The following is a 19,780-nucleotide window of genomic DNA, read 5'->3' as shown; positions in this document are numbered from 1 at the left end:
ACTAAGCAATCCCTATATCCATTCCACAGGCTGTACAGATCCATTTAATTCCAAATCACTAATTCTAACTCCTTTACTTTGGTCCTGTAATCATCTGCCATTTCTTTGAACCTCAGCTTCTCAACTTTCAGTCATTCCCCCTGACTGCTCTTCCCTCTCCTGATCCACCTCACTCCTCTCAGCTTGATCTTGCATACCACAATCATATGATCTGACAGACCTCCACATCGTCCTCTCACGGCCCTCGTATCAGCAACCATTCCCATCATCGACCTCTCTATGAGCATGTAATCAATCAGGCTTCTTTCAACACGAACCCCGTTCCCTCTATACCATGTAATTTTATGTGCACCTCTGTGTTTAAAATACGAGTTACAAATGCACAACCTCCTCTCCTGACACATATCCTTTAGACTCTTCCCATTATCATTTTCTGCTGGTACCTACTCCATAACAACCCATTATGTCATCCTCAGGATCATTGCCTACTCTTCCATTCATATCGCCCATTACAATCACTTTATAGCTCCTGGGCATTTCTCCTGCTACTTCACGCAGCTCATCCCAAAACCTGTCTTTCTCTCCCTCACTCCTGTCCTCACACGATGCATATTTTACAATCACCACCACTTTCACCTTCTCAAACTTGAACTTCGCATACATACTCCTTGAGCCGACATATTTGTAATTTCCAATTCCACTCTGCCACACCTCATTCATCAACAAAGCAACTCCTTCCTTGCATCTTCCTCGTCCAATCATTCCCGATCTTACACATTTCACACCCTCCCATTCCTCCACTTCATACTCTTTCATCTTGGTTTCACACAGTGCCATCATGGCATATCTGCAGGTGTGATCATAAAGCAAACCTCCATATACATCACAGAGGAGATATTCATTAAAATATGGTACAAGTAAGTAAAATAGTGCTCAGCGATTAAATTAAATTGCTTCATCCATTGCCAGACGCCATGTATCCCAAACGGGGTGGTCAAGGGCTTAGAATTAATTGTTTTACAGGGAGGGGCATTAATCCTCCACCAACCCCACTTGACACGTAGGGAGAACGTCATGCCAACAGCATCTGGTGTTCCCAGGCGGTCACCCATCCAAGTACTAACCAGACCCAGCGTTGCTTCATATTCCATAAAATCTAAGATACATGCAGTATGATGTACAATAATGGATCTAATTATGAACATTTTTAAAATGCCCACCACATACTCTAATCTATAAAAAATGAAGGATCCTGTCAACACTTCGTTCCTACAGGAAATCTGGAAATACCACATCGCTGTCATACATAGTTAGTGTAAATTTTATGCATGTGAGCTCTACTGCAGTTTCAGACAACACATGCCCAAGTGACCTAACAGGGATTAGACATTGTCTGGTTAAAGCAAATGCGTTACAGAAGCTAGACCTGACCCGAACAAGGCCATAAAAAAGGGAGTGCCCAGGGAATGTTAAAGCTCCCGATTATCAACTGAACTGAACTGATTCATGCAATAGTCCTATCTGAAATTTAAATTCCTCCCAGCAAGAGGTCTGCACAGAGACCATCACCTTATTCATTATACAGTACATTAACTCAATTCATGGGTTATTTGCTACTACCAAAACCTACATGGGCTAACTTGTTCACAAAGAAAGTCTGGCCGTCGAATACACTCAGCCGTGAATTATAACACGAGGAAGATCGCTGTCATATCACGCGGAATAACAAACGCCATGTTGATACTCGAGATGGTCAGCCAATCACAGGGCAGGGAAACATCGCCATCTTGTTTGCGTCCGTACACTTTTAGTTCCTTTAAAAATTTACATTAAAGTCTTTCATATGACACTGTAAATATCTGTGTACCCAACTGTAGGTCATAGAACAATTTTTCAAACATAAATAAATGAAAATATTTCATAAAGTACCTAGGATTATATTAAAATTAGTGGAGAATCTAACATAACAACTCCCATCTTCAGGGACACGAACATACGACTTTATCCCAAGTTCGAAAACCTTGGCGCGAAAGGACACACACATTATTGATTTGTGGTGGAGTTGAGTCACCGTGGACCTTTTCCCGTTACTATATTTTCATTATACAGTGGAAGTAGACACGTGAATGGCGAGGGAATCAATTAAAGCTCCCAGAAAATATGAAGTTCGTCTGCGAGTCAACTACGAACAAGAATGAAACCTACTGAAATGTCTCCGTGCAAGATGGCGTAGACTGTGAGTATTCAAAGGAACCTCATAGTTATTACAAGGGCTTATTATGTTAGAAAACATAGTGACAGCTTTAATCTTACGTGTAGAGTCTTTGGATTGAGGTATTTTGACAAAAACATTAAACCTAACACTGCTACACCTGCTTAGTTAAGGGCATGTTATTTGCTGATAACGGTAATGGAAGTGTGAAACTAATATTTATTATCTGATTTATTTGCACTGAATTCATTTATATTGCCCTGGAAATTGCAATGAAAAAAATGTTGATATTTTAAACATTGTTTAGAGGTTTATATCCGGATGGTGAAGGCGCGGGGGAATTGCCAAATACTTCTGGGTATATACAGCTTAAAAATAAAATTAAATCTCTTCATCTTGGTTTTAAGGTCTTTTATTTGGTTGAAAATTTGGAGATGGCGCCATTTGATTTTGAGATTACAAATTAATAATGTATATAATGGTGCGGGGGAAAATAATTGCCAAATAAGACAAAGCCCCCTCACCATGATTATGCAACCTTGAAGTAAGGTGCATTTCTAGTCCAGATCAGAGACAAATGGGGAGGATGATACGCAATTCTCCATTTTTCATGCGTAGTATCCCCTTCATAGCAGCCGAAGTGCACAGAGACACTTAGCATGTGGTAGATAGTGCCAAGGAGCAGCCAAAATGTGAGGAGAGAGCAGAGGTGGAGGAGTAGGGCAGCCAAGAAAAGTCTGTTTGTGACGAGCTTCTACATGTTTGGAAAATCAGCTGATAGGAACGTGAACAGAGTAAAAACAGAGGACCCCGAGATCGTGATTTACCATCAGATGAAATAACTTGATATTCCAGCAGAATGGCGCAAAATTTCCAGACTACTTACCAGCCTCTTGCTGGGGCAAACGATGACAGTGTTGGCGTCTCCATTGGGCAAGAGGACGGGGACAGGGATGATGATCTGTCTCCCGATACACACAGCAGTATGGTATTTCACACTGTCCCCAAATCAAGCAAGCCGAGGTGGAACCACATGGAGAATCTTGATTCTTTCTTCCAGCAAGTATATCGGTACCATCAGGTTCATGGGATGCTATGTATGGTGCTGCAGCATGTGTTTGAACTTGGACAGTTTGCTTTTGTGATGTTCTTTACTGTGTTTCTCCTCACCTGTGTGGACTATGATATCTTATTTAGAAATAAAATTCCAGAAGATCTATACTTGAAAAACACAACCAAGATCACACTTCACGATGTTGTACGCAGCCACGACGAGTGCATGGAACACTACACTTGGAGTCTTATCATCTTGACCCTCCTCGCTGCAGCATTCTGGGTTGGACGGGTATTCCATTCTGGATACAAATTGTTCCGGTTCTGGGAAATCAAGTTATTCTTTAATAGTGCACTATGTATCCCGGACAGAGATTTGGGCAACATCACGTGGGAGGAGGTGGAACAACGCGTCATGGAAGTGCAGGTGTGTATTGTACTACTTCCTCTTCATAACCCTGCACTTATTGAAGTTAAATTTCTTAGTAATTTTCAAAATTGGTTTTTTAGCTGTATAAATTGTAGTGGCAGGTGGTCGCGACCATCATCCACTCACCTGATGCACTGCTGCCTACTTTTTCCTTCACCTTTATCATTATTTTTCTGTGTTTGCCCTTCTCATTTCATATTTCTTCCATCTTTCCTGTCACATTTTATTACTCTCCTTTCCTTTTCAGGTAGCTTTACATTGATTGACAAGCCAAATGGATTCCTGTAAACCAGGAAACCATTTACAGTGCTATACCTAATACCAATTAATCTGGCCAGACATGTATGGCAACACTGCTCCCGCTGAGATTCTGATTGGCTGGAGGTGTTTGTTCAATTTCGTTGTTTCATAAACTGATACTCTTTTAACCCGTTAACTGCTCTATACAGCCTGGGCAGTTCCGAGTGCGACTGCTCAATACAGCCCTGGCTGCGCAGATAAATTTTGGATATAATGCCATGGTGACCAAGGCTGTCCCATGCAAGCATGTTTGAGCCTTCAAAACCGAAAATGAAAACCATATTCCAATAGGGAGTCAGACACTTCGATGTTCATCCATGGCTTTATTAAGGTAAATATTGAGCTAATATTTCATTACTATATACTTTGGCATGTGTTCTCTCAGTTCCTAAGACAATATTTGGCCTTTGGGAAATTTTAATTTTTACCCCTATGTCTGCGCACCTCGGACACCTCCAAAAAAAGACGCCATGCGCAGTTAACGGGTTAATAACCAGATGTGGTAGTGAGTTTCTTAACAGTACAATCATCAAAAGCATTATGAAATCCGTTATATACTTAATAACAATGAAATTTTCCGAGGAATATAGAGATACGAGTCGACAAAGTATTATAATGCAGTCCAAGCCAAGGTCAGCATTCGAACAGTTCCCTTACATCTCCTGCTTAATCTAAGCGTTGGTATAACACATTTAAATTATAAGATCAGTCCGTACTGTGATAATAGAGGAGATATAATGAAATAGTTTTCCTTTAGCCTGCTTTGATTTTCACGATTTTTTCAAACCTCCCTCCCCGCAGAACTCGTCGTTTCATTAGAGTTTTTAATTACAGTAAAACCTCGATATAATGGACTTCAGTAGACTGGATATTGCTTTTATTGGACTTGAGGGGCTACCGGACTAAATTTCTATATATCGGAAAAAGTCTGATAAAGCCAGAAGCAGTCCTGACTGCCTGACCACTTCAGCCATGTTCACCACAGTAAGGTAAATAAAAGACATGTTTATCAGTGTACAGCACAGTATTATTATATATATTATACCATTTGATTATTGTAGTGAAGGTATAATCCAGTACAGTACAGTAGTGGTAGTGAAAACAGTTTAAAAACCGTTGGTGGGATCCGGACTAGTGTCTGATATATCGGGAAAAAGTCTGGTATTAGCAGGGGGAAGTCTGGATGTTGCTTTTATCAGAATTTCGCTTTTTTCAGAATGGCTTGGGGCCCCAATCAGTCTGTTATAGTGATGTCTTACTGTATTTAGAGTCGTGGCACAATTTAAGGGTGCGGACTGATCTTATAATTTAATTATTTGTTATACCAATGTTGAGATTAAGCAGGTTTCCTTAATTTTCTGTTATATTTCGAAGTGCCGGAGATGTAAAGGAATTGTTCGAATTCTGACCTTGACTTGGACTGCATTATAATACTTTGTTGACTCATATCTCTACCTTCCCATGAAAATTTCATTGTTATTGAGACAGGCTTGTTCTGAGGGAACCACAACTTATACAGGAAAAGCAATACCGGTGTTGCAACGAACAGCATATTTATTGTGTCCAGACGTTTCGACATATTCATCTATGTCATCTTCAGTGGATTTAAAAAGATGAAAAAAGACCTGTAAGGTATTTAAAATCCTGAAAGAACTATATGAGCATGAGCTCATCGTACTTATATAAAAGATAATAGACACGTGTACCAGTATGAATCTAAGAATACTAGAATCCATTCATATTTATAAACGAAAACCTGCCCTAAACAATTATCTGTCTGCTGTCCCTCTGAATATATTGTGCAGTTTAGTCCCCCCTATAATTTAACACTTTTTTCATTTATGTAAGTACGATGAGCTCATGTTCATATACCTGCAGTTCTTTTAGGATTTTAAATGCCTTACAGGTCTTTTTTCATCTCTTTAGAGCCACTGAAGATGACAGATGAATATGTTGAAACGTCTGGACATAATAAATATGCTCTTTGTTGCAACGCTGGTATTGCTTTTCCTGTATAAACTTCATTGTTATTACGTATATAACGGATTTCATATTGCTTTTGACGATTGTACTGTCGACAAACTCAGTATCACATCTGATAATAAAGAGAGTATCGGTTTAAGCAACAACGAAATGGAACAAACACCTCCAGCCAATCAGAATCTTGGTGGGAATAGTGTTGCCATACATGCCTGGCCAGATTAACTGGTATGAGGTATAGGTGGTAACCATATAATCAACCCATGTGTTCCTAATGTGTCAGCAAGTGGGTTGGCAGTGGATTAGTGATCCTCCCTGTAAAACAGCTAACTCAAAGACAAACAGCCACCCTTTATGACATTATGGTTTCTGGTTATAGACTGATAGAAGTTGTATTGTGCTTAGTTTTGCAAAAATACTGTTATTGAAGGAAGTTATTGAGTTTTAGTATTGGTTCTATTTATTGCTGAAACAGGCTTAAGCTCTTTAAATTATGGGATAGAAAATCATCTCATGGGCTTGAAGGGACACTTGTAAATAAATATGCCTGTAGTAACATTCACAAGAAGTCAGTGAAAATATGAAAAGGTCAGTCGGACCAATGCTAATGTAGCTAATCTAGCTTATGACTTAACCCCTTTTGTGCTGAATCTTTGTAAGGTAGCTTACCTTCCCTGAATCATTGCTTTATAACCAGTGTAAATTGTACCTCGTATGAGGCATGCAGCATGGCCTGAGCAGATACTCATCGTGCCTCATATGAGGTCTGCAGCTTGTCAAGAGTTTAGCCTACAAAGCTTTTTTAAGCTAATGCTAAGTCCAGGGCAAACTCAGTAGGGAAGACCTTACCGGTAGTGTATTTCATTTAATACCGAACTATAAAAATGAAAATAGCTCTCTTGCATACATTGATTCTCATAATTACTCTTCAATTAGGAACTTTCAGTGTGTCGTCTGCTACCTGGCTGGTGAGCCAAACTCGGTCCTATGCTAGAAAAAGTATTATAACTATTGTGATTATTCTATATGTCTGGGTAAACATATGAGAGTTAGCAAAACTATAGACCATTAACTCGTGGACTGTGAGCCACAGCTTTGGCTGTGCTAACCTTCCAGGTGCCATGCATCACTGCTATCTATTGGACTCCACTCCTACGCAAACTTATGCGTGGCGCTATGCAAAGACCGAGAGAGAGATATATACTGTATACAATATTTCTTTTTTCACCAGATGATGCCCTGGATGTTTATCCTCAAGTTTATAATGAAAAAAAAAAAAAATCATTTTTCACGTCATCCCTACACAAACTTACACATGGCGCTACGGACAGATGAAGGGAAATCCCCCACCACCACCACCACCACCACCAGATGATGCCCTGGATATTTATCATCAAGTTCATTTAAAAAAAAAAAAAAAAAAAAAAAAAAAAAAAAAAAAAAAAACGCTCCATGGGGTGGAATAAAAAACGTTACGGTAATTGCGCTATCCACGGGGTAAAGTCACTAAAATCTATCTATCTATCTGTTGCCAGACACATCAGTCCCGTTTGGGGTGGCCACAAACAAATCGCCTCCAAGTCACCTTGTCCCCCGCCATTTCACTGCCCTGCTCCCAACTCACACCCCCCTCTCATACCTCTCCACCCCATCCCTGCATCTCATCCTCGGCCTCCCCCTCCCTCTTCCCCCCTCCACCTCACTCACATACACTCTCTTCGTGAGTCTTTCACCCTTCATCCTTGCCACATGGCCAAACCACCTGAGTGTTCCTCATAACGCTTCCTATCACATCCACATCACTAAAACACTCTTTGATAAAAAACATCACACCCACGAATGAATGTTTTTGACTACCTATTTTACATATGCATATACACTCAAACCTCGATTTAAGGAACCTCCATTTAAGGGTTTTTGGATTTAAGGGACTCCATATTCTACCTGACAAACAGACAAGACCATTCAAAAATGGTATGTAAAGTCCAGGTTATACACATTAATGTTTCTTTATACAGTACCCGTAAAATCCTATTCATAATCATATAAAGAAGTGAAACAGTCATTGCATTTCATAATAAGATTGTCTTTATATATGGTAAAACAATTGACTTTCAAGTAAGGGACATTTATCAAGTAAGGGACAAGCTGATTCCCCATTTAGTCCCTTAAATGGAGGTTTGAGTGTATTGGGCTTCCATCTGGCAGTCCCTTACACACAGTCATTTTGTTATATTTCTAATGATCTCTGTGGTATTGGCTTTCATATCTACATTGGTATCATGTTCCTGAGTAAGAATACCGGTAGTCCATTTTTGAACCTTATCATTGCCCCAGTTTTCTGAAATTTAGTATTTGCCAAATACCGGCATGTGACATTTGTTTCCACACATCATAGGTAACTGTCCCCAAGACAGGATAAAACATAGCTCACTTTTCTCTAGTTCTCAGTGCAAGCGGTTGTGCTTACGGTTCACTTACTAAACCATTGTGGCAATTAATCAAGGCCTTGATTTATACAGTGAGGAAAAAAATAAAAAGACAATTAAAAGTTAGCTTGGAGTATGTGCTGCTAAATGAGCTTGATTAAACTACAGTACTTCACTCCGAGGACGTAAATCATTTTATTTCAATGAGTTCATTCACCTCAGGCGAGACTGAACCAGATGATGATACAGCCTTCATTAACCCTCTTCTGTATGAGTGTTCTAAATAGTAAAATCATTTGGTAGCAAGAACAAAACTAGTTCGGATTGAAAAATTTACAATTCATTCACCTCAGGTGAGACTGAACTGGATGATGATACATCCTTCATTAACCTGCTTCTGTATGAGTGTTCTTAATAGTAAAGTCATCTGGTAGCAAGAACAAAACTAGTTCGGACTGAAAAAGTTACAGTAGGCTTCTGGCATCATTTTCTCGTTCAGAGGTTCAAATAGTCTTACCTGATCTTCATTTGGTACATGTATGATTTATTTTGCCATCCCTTCCATGAATTGAAGAGAGGAACCTACATGAAAACAGGCATGGGCTGTTCTATTGAGGACTGTCCCTTTAATGCACAAACGTGAGTCTCGTAGTGATATGTTAAATGCTTAAATTTGCAAATTATTAAATTGCAGATAATACAAGGACTGTCAGTAAAAAAAGTGACAATAGTAAATAATAGGCAGGCCTTAATGTGTACAGTATATATATACTGTGCATATATATATATATATATATATATATATATATACACAGTAAAACCTCGATATCACAGACTTCAATAGACTGGATGCTTTTATCGGACTTGAGGAGCTACCGGACTAAATTCCTATACTGTATATCAGAAAAAGTCCGACAAAGCCAGAAGCAGTCTGGACTGCGTGACCGCTTCACCTATGTTCACCACAATAAGGTAAATAAAAGACATGTTTGTCAGTGTACAGTACAATATTATTACAGTATATATAACATTTGATTAATGTAGTGAAGTTATAACACAGTACAGTACCGCAATGGCAGTCAAAACAGTTTAAAAACCATTCATGCGATCCGGACTTATGTCTGATATATCGGAAATAGTCTGGATTAGCAGGTGGAAGTCCGGATGTCGCTTTTATCGGAATTTCACATTTTTCGGAATGGTTGGGGCCCCAATTAGTCCGTTATAGTGAGGTCTTACTGTGTATGTGTATATATATATATATATATATATATATATATATATATATATATTTATGAGAGGTCAGCTACAATGTCCAATAAACAAAATAGAATTTATGCAAGGCGAAATTGTGAAACGTTGATGCTTGAGTATTGAGTCTACAATCATAAATCTTAAAGTTATGCAAATTGAGGAGATTCTTATTGGTTATGGTTTTTCCAAGTAATATTTTAGTAATTTCAATGGCATATGCCATTATTATATATCACAGATTGACACTGGAGTAAAAATAATCCACAACTATTAGCCTGGAAGCACGGTAACCAGCAAAGGACTGGCGTAGGACCTAGTTAGGAATGACTCGGCACTCTGAAAGCCCCTCATAGTACCAGTATCATGGAAATATTTTAAAAAATCAGATTACAGTATAGCTAATATCTTTTTAAGAAATAGCCATCAACTTGACATTCCCCCTCCCCCTTTGTTTTTCTTTTTTTTCCAGGATATTGTACCAGTATGCCATGTCAATAATCCAAGATAGGCCAAAGGTGCCTTTGGATTTTCAGTATACCGTACTGTACAAGTACTGTATATAAACCTGTAGTTATGTTAGGTGAATGGAGGCATGTTGAGGAGTATATTTATAAATTTGACTAAGTTCATATTCTATCTATCTATCTATCTATAGCCCGACGCCCTAATCCCGCAAAGGGTGGCCGCAGACAAAACGCCTCCACGTCACTCTGTCACCCACCATTTGACTCCCCTCCCCCCAGCTCACCCCCCCCTCCCTCATATACCTCTCAACTCATATTGACTGGACTAATTATTGTAGATTTGTAAAGGTTTTCCTCCTTTTTGCAACAATTTATCATATTTTGTTTTACATTTATCAGCTGTTTCCATCAGTTCCTGCGTATTCTTCCTGTGCCTTTTGACACACACACACACACACACACTCTCTCTCTCTCAATTAGTTTAGGAGAGGCCTTTCACTGTAAAAGGGGAATTTTTCAAACCTCTTAGTACACTAATGTTTATTAGCTACTGGGTTATTCAGCTTCAGATAGACTTCTCCTAATGGAGAGTTAGAAACTATTTTCAGAAGTTTCTTTCTGGCACATTATTTCTTGAACTTTCAGATCTCTAATAGTGTATGTGTTACGGTATATTGATGAGTACTACGTTTCTAGAAAGTGCCCAAGGCATACCGTAATTATTAGAATTCATTGTATAATAATTTATAAAATCCAAACAAGAAAGAAATTGCTTTTCATCACAAAATACATAGGAATCAAATGAAATTCTCATGAGTAATCAGTGTCTATCAGCACAATTCTTGGTGAGTTTTGAATTTTATTAATAAGCATAACACACTTTTGTGTCAGCATTATTGCTTGCGTTATTGTCAGCACTAGCTTATTCTTCATAGGCTACCGGTACTGACATTAACAGTTTATCAGATTAACAATTTGTGCTTTGTTTTTTCCACTTATACCTACCGAGTCATACAGTATTGAGGCTGTATGCAGGTAAAATGCTACTTAAAGTAAAATTGCTTTTAAGCAATGCTTATGATCAGGAATCAACACAGAATTCTCTCTCTCTCTCTCTCTCTCTCTCTCTCTCTCTCTTTCTCTCTCTCTCTCTCCCCCCTTTTGAGAGAAGCACTTGATCAGAACGATTGATTTACATAGACCTGTACTGAAAACTTCCTTTATTGAATGGTAATCCATAATATTGTATCCAGAAACATTCTGTAGCTATACCATATAGTGAAAGATCACTTTTATCTCACTTATGCTTCTCTCATGTAAGGTCTACCCCTATTAATATTGTGAGATTTTACTTTGCACTACAGAGTCTGTTTGGGTTTGCTAAACTTTCCAGTTAACCAGATCTATCTCTTTAATTCTGCGTTTTTAGTATTATCAAAGGTGCCAGGGTACTGGTATCAACAGAACACTCAGCAAATGGGCCACATATCCATTTACTCATTGTTTAGCTAAGCTTTTGAAATGTTAGGCACTGTTTCAAGCAAATCACCCACTTATTTATTTATGCACTTTAATTTTATCCTTTTTTAGGTACCGGGTATGGTTCTAAGAAACTTACGGGATAGCTACAGTAATTCTGTCAGCTGCCAAGATAAAGGGATACAGCCTTTTTCCTGTACATTTCCATACATACTGTACCATACTTCATCCATGTACTGTACGGTAAAAGTCCTGTAATCTGATTGGCAGAAGAACAAGGGTCTTTCGAAATATGGTTTTTTTTGGACTACAGTAAAACCTTATTATACTGGAATTCGCTTTTATTGGAATTGAGGAGCAGACCAGATTAAATTCTTATTTTTTGGGAAAAGTCCAAAAGTGACGAGTGATAAGTGAAATATACAGACAAAATGAACATCTTTAGTTTGTAAGATTGTAAATTAATAAGGTGTATAAAATGTACAGTACAGTATTTGAAAAGTGTTTAAGATTAAGTTGTACTGTAACAATAAAGTATTTTCTAAGAGCTTCCCCTCTCCCTAGATTAGAAATGAGCCCATCGAAGCGCAGATGAGGTGATGTACACAGCTCTCCCGGTCCTCCCTCCATCCCCTTCCTTTCTCCCCCCATCCATCCTCCATCCCAGCTATGAGGGCTTCTGCCCGGGCACAAAGAAAAACAATTTCCACGGTCAAATTTTGTTCCGAAAATTGGTTACTGGTATGCTGTATTGGTATAAATTGTATACCATCAATTTTGGTGGTGTTTATATTATAAGCTAATAAAAACACAAAAAACTGATGAATAAAAGTACAGAAATGCTGTGAAAATAATCTTGTTCAAGTGTAAAAATAGCTTCAAGTAACTTCCCAACATCCTAGCCCAAAGTTTTGCCTACACCATGCAAGAGCAAAGTACGTGTCGAGATGCAGAATTTCACGAGCTTTCTTGTTGTGTTTTCGGAATTTCGATACAACAAATAGTTTTTGAAAAAAAAAAAAAAAAAAAAAAAAAAAAAACAGGGCATGGCAAGGGAAGGAGGAGGGATGAAGGGATTGGGGTTGTGGGGAGGAGAAAGATGGATGGAGTGTGTGTGTGTGTGTGTGTGTGTGTGTGTGTGTGTGTGAATGAGTGAGTGAGGGAGTGATTGAGTGAGAGTGAGTGAATGAGAGAGAATGAGACAGGGTGTGGGGGGTAGTAGGGCAGTTTGGCTTTCTTGTCTTCCTCCCTGTCCCCCCACCCTCCCCCACTCCTGCTTGTCTCTCTCCTCATCCACCTGCCCTTTTCCCTTCCCCCCGCCCTCCCTCACACCCACTTGTCTCCCTGCCTGTCCTCCTCCACCCCTGCTTGTAGCCTTCCCTGGGTTAGCAGGGGGAAGTCTAGATGTTGCTTTTATTGGACTATTGCTTTTTTCACAGTGGCTTGGGCCCCAATTAGTCTGTTATAATGAGGTTTTACTGTATTGGGAGGGACCTGCCGTAACTAGCTGCCGCTTCATGATCCGCCGAATTTTTTTTCCCAGCTACATCAGTCACCTGGATCCCATGCTGAGGCTTAAAATTCCGAAGCCATCCATCAGAGAATCTTACATCATCATCTATTTCCATATCCTTGCAATACAGCTTAGCCCTGTCAATGATAAACCTGATATAGGCTTACCCTCAGTACGTTTAGCTGTAAACCACTTGTATACTACTTCATCTAGTTTTTCTAATTTGATCGTTTCATGGTTTTTCTGACCTGACCAGCAACCATTGACCACCCACGTGCCTCAGACTTTGTCAGTTTATCTTCAGCTGCCACAGTATTCAAGATTATTGATGCCCCAGTGTTAAAGTCTTCCATTATCTTCCAGTGTTTCTCACTGCGCTCAACTTGTGTTATCAGCTTGAGTTTATCACTTATTGTTAGTGTCACATGCTTTCGTTTAGCAGCTTTCTTTCCACCACAACTAGTAGAAGATGTGGGAGCCATTGCTACATTGTTGTACTGTAATCACTTATTGGTCCAAATATCGTGTGGAATTATCGGAAGGGTGTCAGACGGGGCACAGCTATAAACTGAAAATGCTGGGCAAGTTCCGTCCTCCCCGCGTGCTTCCACTCCCTGCTGCTAGGGGGATTTCAGCACTCCCTCGAAAAATTCGGAGTATTGAGATAATCGGATTGTTGGTGGTCGGATTAAAGGACTTTTACTGTACCTGTATTTCTTCATTGTCTGTCATTCAGTAGATGGGCTGTTCACTGCATGCTCAGACTTTCTCCATTATGTGAGAATGCCAGCCATAAATAACTATCCTCCATGGTGGCTAAGTAGAAATTGGATGCAATGTCTGTTATTAGAGTGGTGTATGTGAACCCATTTTACTTGTGTCCCTTTGTCTACATGTAGTACAGTATGTCAGTTCCATTTGTCAAAGCTTGTATGTTTATAGTCCTGTCCCTCTTCAGGTCCTCATACAGCACGGTTGTTTGGATGCTATATATCAGTAACCAGACCACATTTACCTATGCATAGTAGGCCTGAGAGAGAGAGAGGTGGGACTGGTAAAAATAGCATCGAGGTAAAAAACAGATTTCTGCACATGTTAGCCATGTTGGGCAGACAGCTGAGGATTGAAATGTGCCTCTGGCCCATGAAAACCATATTTTTACCTCACCTGGCTATCATTAAAAAAAAATGGGGCCTAATTTTTCAGAACAGCTGTAAAAAATGTGCTGGGATTGTAAGAAACTGTTTCGTTGAGCCAGTGATGCTTGTACAGTGAGACCTCGTTATAATGGACTATATAATTGGAAGTAAAAGCAGACAGTCTGTCTGATAGTTTTTTATATAAGACATCTAGTCGGGACCCACTTTACCAGACCTAGGTTCGGTATGCGTGAAAAATGGTCCAGTAGGTACCCAGGGTAGAACAAGTTATTAGACATCAATAAATCAGAAGCGATTATTGTATGGGTTTGGCCTCCATTCCTTGATATTTAATCAGATTAGTAAGCAGTACAGAACTGATGTTGGCCTTCATATCAATAGATAATAATGAAAAGAGGAGGAAATACTGGGCTCGGTTTCAGTATGTAAGGTATTTAACAGTTTTGTCTGATAGGTCAAAAGATGTGCTCCCTATACCAGACCTTGGTTTGATATGTAAAAAAAAAAAAATGCCTGGTAGGGTCAAGGGTTTTTTTTTACAGCCAAAGTTTGATATAAGTAGGTCCATTACAGTAGGGTCTCACTGCACTTTTTATAAGTAGCTTACAGTATTGAACATAAATATGAGAGGAGCAATAGAAGGCCCGGTTGATGATGGCAGGATTTGATATGATATATATGAATATGATAGAGAATGGGGAGTTGATTTAAAAGGCTTAATGAAGGATCAGAATGAGTGGACAGTGTTGATGTAGAAGGATATGACAAACATTGCACTCCTTTTTCAGTTTTGTAGGTAGCTCACCTAATAGTATTTCACAGTTATTAGTGAAGTTTATATAAAAAAAAAATGAAAAATATACAAATCAATAATGGGTGTGTATGGAATGACAGATGAAAGGGTGTAGCTATGGCCTATTTCATTGAGCATGCTGTTGATTAGTTCTCTCATTATTGTATTTTTTCCTTTTCCTGGCATTCTTTACCTTGCCTTACCTGCAGTGGGAAAAGGAGGTGGGTAGATAATGATGTAAACTGAAAACTTCAAAGGTTTGAATAACAACGATTGTGTGACCCATTTCACTGTGTACTTTGTTGATACACTACATCCTCACATGGATTACCAAAGTCTTCGGTACTAATGGATTGCATTTCTTTTTTCTTTTGCAGATTGAGCAGCGCATGTGTATCCACAAAGAGGTTTTGACAGAGTTGGACATATATCACCGAATCCTTCGTTTTGACAACTACTTCATTGCTATGGTCAACAAGGATGTTATACCTCTCAAATTTGAATTGCCCTTTCTTGGTGAAATGGTTTTCTTTACAAGAGGGTTGCGATTCAACATCGAGATTTTGCTGTTTTGGGGACCTTGGGCTCCCTTCAGGAGGTTCTACCACCTGGATGATGAGTACAAACGCTTAGAAAATCGCCACCACTTAGCTGAAGACCTTAGCAGGCAGTTCCTTTATATTGGCATTGCTAATTTAATTTTGTTTCCTTTTGTGTTGCTGTTTCAGATTTTGTATACATTTTTCCACTATGCAGAACTGATAAAGAGAGAGCCTGGTGCTTTGGGGAGTCGCAGATGGTCAGACTATGGCGAGTTATACCTTCGCCATTTTAATGAATTAGAGCATGAGTTGAAAGCTCGACTTAACAGGGGTTATAAAGCAGCATCCCAGTATATGAACATTTTTTCTTCCCCTGTTATGACGGTCATAACCAGACATGTGTCAGTAATATGTGGATCAGTCCTGGTGGTCCTGCTTCTCCTTAGTGTGTATGATGAGGATGTTTTGCAGGTTGAGCATGTACTTACCATCATAACTGTCCTTGGTGCAGTTATTGCTAGCTGTAGAGCTTTTATCCCTGATGAGAATTTGGTTTTCTGTCCTGAAATGTTAATGAGGAGGATTCTAGCAGAGGTGCACTACTTGCCAGACCACTGGAGGGAAAAGGCCCACACCTCAAGAGTGAGAAAGGAGTTTTCACAGCTGTTTCAGTACCGTGCTATCCATATTTTGGAGGAGTTGGTTTCACCCATTGTCACTCCACTTATACTTATCTTGAAGCTGCGATTCAAGGCCTTGGATATCGTAGATTTTTTCCGTAACTTTACTGTTGAAGTTGTTGGTGTTGGGGATGTTTGCTCATTTGCCCAAATGGATATTAGAAAGCATGGCAGCCCAACTTGGCAGCCAGATATTATTTCAGATGATCTTGGAGACCCAAGTAATGCACAGAAACCAGGGATGACAGTGGATGGAGGAAAAACAGAGCTATCATTGCTTCATTTTACTATGACAAATCCAAAGTGGAAACCCCCTCAGGAGTCTTCAGCATTTATTAATGCCCTGAGGACTCAGGCTCAAAGAGACATGAATAATTTGACAACTTTGCGTGAAGAAAATGCCCTCTTCTCCTCTTTGAACTCTTTATCATATGGCGGAGGATTGGGACTTGCCACCACTAGTATGCTGCAACCATGGTTAGTGGGTTGTCAAGCTACAGGGCAGCTGCAGCAGTCCACTCGGTCGGCTCAAGGGGTGCGAGGTAGAATGTCTCGTGTAGAAGGCTCCCGCTATGGTCCTAATGAAGGCATTCTTTCCTCGATTAGGCAGTCACATATAGGTGATGCCATAGGGAGTAGTAGTGTGAACACTTCTGGGCCAGTAGTGGACCCAGTTCTGGCACCAAGTACCTTGAGTCCCGCGTCATTGATGGGTCGAAGTGTAGCTGGCCTATTGCCTCAGGACCTGACTGCTGTTGATATGAGTCTCAGCACACTTTTCCTTCATGAATTGCATCAGAGGCATCGTGCTCGGTCTGCATACACTGACCATCCACAACACCCTCTCTCAGGCCTACCAGGGCCCTCTGGAGGAGTATTCCACTCGGTGGCATTGCATGGCCAGCACTTGCCTGCACCAAGTGGCAGTGAAACACCCTCTGTGTCCTTCCAGCGAGCCCAAGAGAAAACTCCACTCTTAAGGGACTCTTGAGCACTTTGGTACTCCCTTTACACAATTATACTTAACCATTATACAGTAGTTGTAATCCAAGAAGGTTCTTTGACTTAACATTGGCTCTGGGGTAATGTGTTTGCCACACTAATGAGCAGTTATTATAAACATATAGAAATGAGCAAGGTTATTTACTAGTCCAGACTTGTTTTCATACAAATAAGTTGTAAAGGTAATGTGAGACTTTAACAGACTCTTTATGAATGATGAAGTAATGTGCTTTAAGAGTTTTATTGTGTATAATATGTACTATAAGATTTTTGTATTTTCTTAACTTTGATTGAATCATTCATATGTAATGATAATGCAATTGGATGTGAGTGAATGCATTGTGAGTTTCTTGTCTGTTACAAGTAATGCTTTGTAAATTGACTGTTTTCTTTGTATATAATTTGATTAATAAAGCCATGAATAAAATTGTATTTTATATAATACCAGGTGCTAGAATCAGATACTGTTAAATACTGTTTGGGTAAATTTTATAATTACAAAAGAATACACACTTACTATAGTTTAAGTAATAGAGCCATGAGTAAAAATGTGCTGGTATGCTGTATACCACCCAGTACTGGACTCTTAATATGTATTTGCCATAATGTTTGGGCAACTTTTGTAATTACAAAGTGCTCCACACTGAATCTTAGATTTAAAAAAAGTTTCTTTTGAGGTGTCATAACACCTTTCTTTTAGCAACTTTTTTCAGCACATTATATTTCAGTATCCTCTTGTATGTTATTGATGCAAACTGTGTACACTACTGTATATTAAAACAACATAAATACCATACAAGATTGTTTAGTGGTAGGTGAGGGCACCCATCACCCACCCACTTAATGTAGCAGTACTCTATTTTAGGGTAGCTCTACATTGAGTGACAAGCCAAATGATTTCCTGTAAACCAGGATATTATTTACAGTGCAGGATGGTAACTTAATAGCCAACCAATATGTGTTCCTACGTGACAGCAAGTGGGTTGGGGGAGGGTTAGTGCCCCTCCCATGAAGACAGCTAACTAAAAATACAAACAAAAAGCCTTGGACAAGGACTGACTAACAGATGACGATTAAGGACTGAGCAAAGGACGTGGTATGGATTGCGACATGGAATGTAAGGGGTGCGAATGATGAGGTGAGAGAGAGAGATTGTTCAGGTGCCTGAGGATGCAGAAGTGGATGTATGTGGAGTAACTGAGACAAAATGGAAAGGTAAGAATGAGAGTATGCATGGGAGTAGGTGAGAATGAGAGGGCAAAAGAAGGAGTGTGTACTGTTGTGTGCAAGAGATGAAAGGAGAATATGAAAGAGTATGGATCAGTTGGTTCAAGGATTGTGTGGGTAAAATTGAATGTTGGACTACAAGTGTGGGCAATTGTGTATGCACCAACACAAGATTGTGCAAGTAGAGTGAAAGAAGAGTTCTGCACAAATATGGAAGTGTGCATGGAAAAGTTTGAAAGTAATGAAAGAGTGTTTTTGATTGGAGATATGAATGGAAAAGTAGGGAATGTGAAGGTGGATGGTGTAGTCAGTTAGAGGGTTGTGCCTGCAGAAGTGTATGAGAATGGCAGTGTTCTAGTGGACATTTGTGGAGGGAGGGGGTTGGTGATAGCCAATACCCTCTCTAGACACAAAATGATCCACAGGTATATGTGGCGAGTGACGAGAAGGGAGGGTGGTGAACTGAAGGAATGGAAGGCAATGATTGATTATGTGTGCGTGGATGATTGAATGAGAAAGTGTGTAATCCATGCAAGAGCATACAGAGGCTGGGGTAGTGGACTATCTGACCACCACTTGGTGGTGGTGAAAATCGAGGTAAATGAAATGGAGGAGAAGGGAAGGACAGGAGGAAGTAGTCCATACAAGGAGGGTACAAAGGTTGCAAGAGGATGGAAAGAAGGCAGAATATAAGAGAAGTGGAGGAGCGATTGTGTAAATATGATTTGGAGCAGATGGGGGATGTGGAAAGTGTGTGCATGGTGTAATGAAGAGGTGAGACAGGCTGTGGCACAGATGAAAAAAGCATATAGTGAGTGGATTATTAACAGGGGCGTGGAGGAAGTTAAGGGACAGAAGAGTGAGTTATGTGTAGAGAGGAAGAGAGAGGTGATAAGATGAGTAAAAAGAGAGTGGATGAGGAATTTGGAAGGAAATTGAGTGTAAAGTGGATGGAATGTAAGAAAATGTTCTGGAAAGAGGTAAAGAGGGTTAGACAGGGTGATAAAGAAGTAAGTTGGGGAGTGAAAGATAATAATGGTATATTGTAGGTGGAGAAGGGAGAAAAAGTGAGTGGATGGAGAGAACACTTTAAGGAAATGTTGAACATAGAGAATGAAAGCAATGTGAGTATAAGTGACTGGGAGAAGGAGGGAGGTGAGAAGACAGGAAGGAATCAGTAGGATGGAAGTAGTGGAAGCAATGAAGAAAGTCAAAGTGGGGAAAGCCCCAAGAATTAATGGAGTGTGTGGTGAAATGCTGAA

General features: G+C 39.7%; 1 protein-coding gene across 1 annotated transcript; it reads left to right on the top strand.

The window, feature by feature from the left end:
• Nucleotides 1–2,786: 2,786 nt before the first annotated feature.
• On the top strand, nucleotides 2,787–17,821 carry Atg9 (autophagy-related protein 9). Its single transcript, XM_080283529.1, has 2 exons — nucleotides 2,787–3,692; nucleotides 15,445–17,821. Exons 1-2 carry the CDS (start codon nucleotides 3,072–3,074, stop codon nucleotides 17,278–17,280), a joined length of 2,457 nt encoding a protein of 818 aa, XP_080139655.1. The 5' UTR covers nucleotides 2,787–3,071; the 3' UTR covers nucleotides 17,281–17,821.
• The last annotated feature ends 1,959 nt before the right edge of the window (nucleotides 17,822–19,780 follow it).

The sequence above is a fragment of the Coenobita brevimanus genome, chromosome 97 (assembly GCF_032717465.1).
Source record: "Coenobita brevimanus isolate Jiangsu-jjx chromosome 97, ASM3271746v2, whole genome shotgun sequence".
Taxonomy (NCBI): Eukaryota; Metazoa; Arthropoda; class Malacostraca; order Decapoda; family Coenobitidae; genus Coenobita; species Coenobita brevimanus.
The sequence above is the reverse complement of the archived record's forward strand: the minus strand, read 5'-3'. Positions and strand labels throughout refer to the sequence as shown.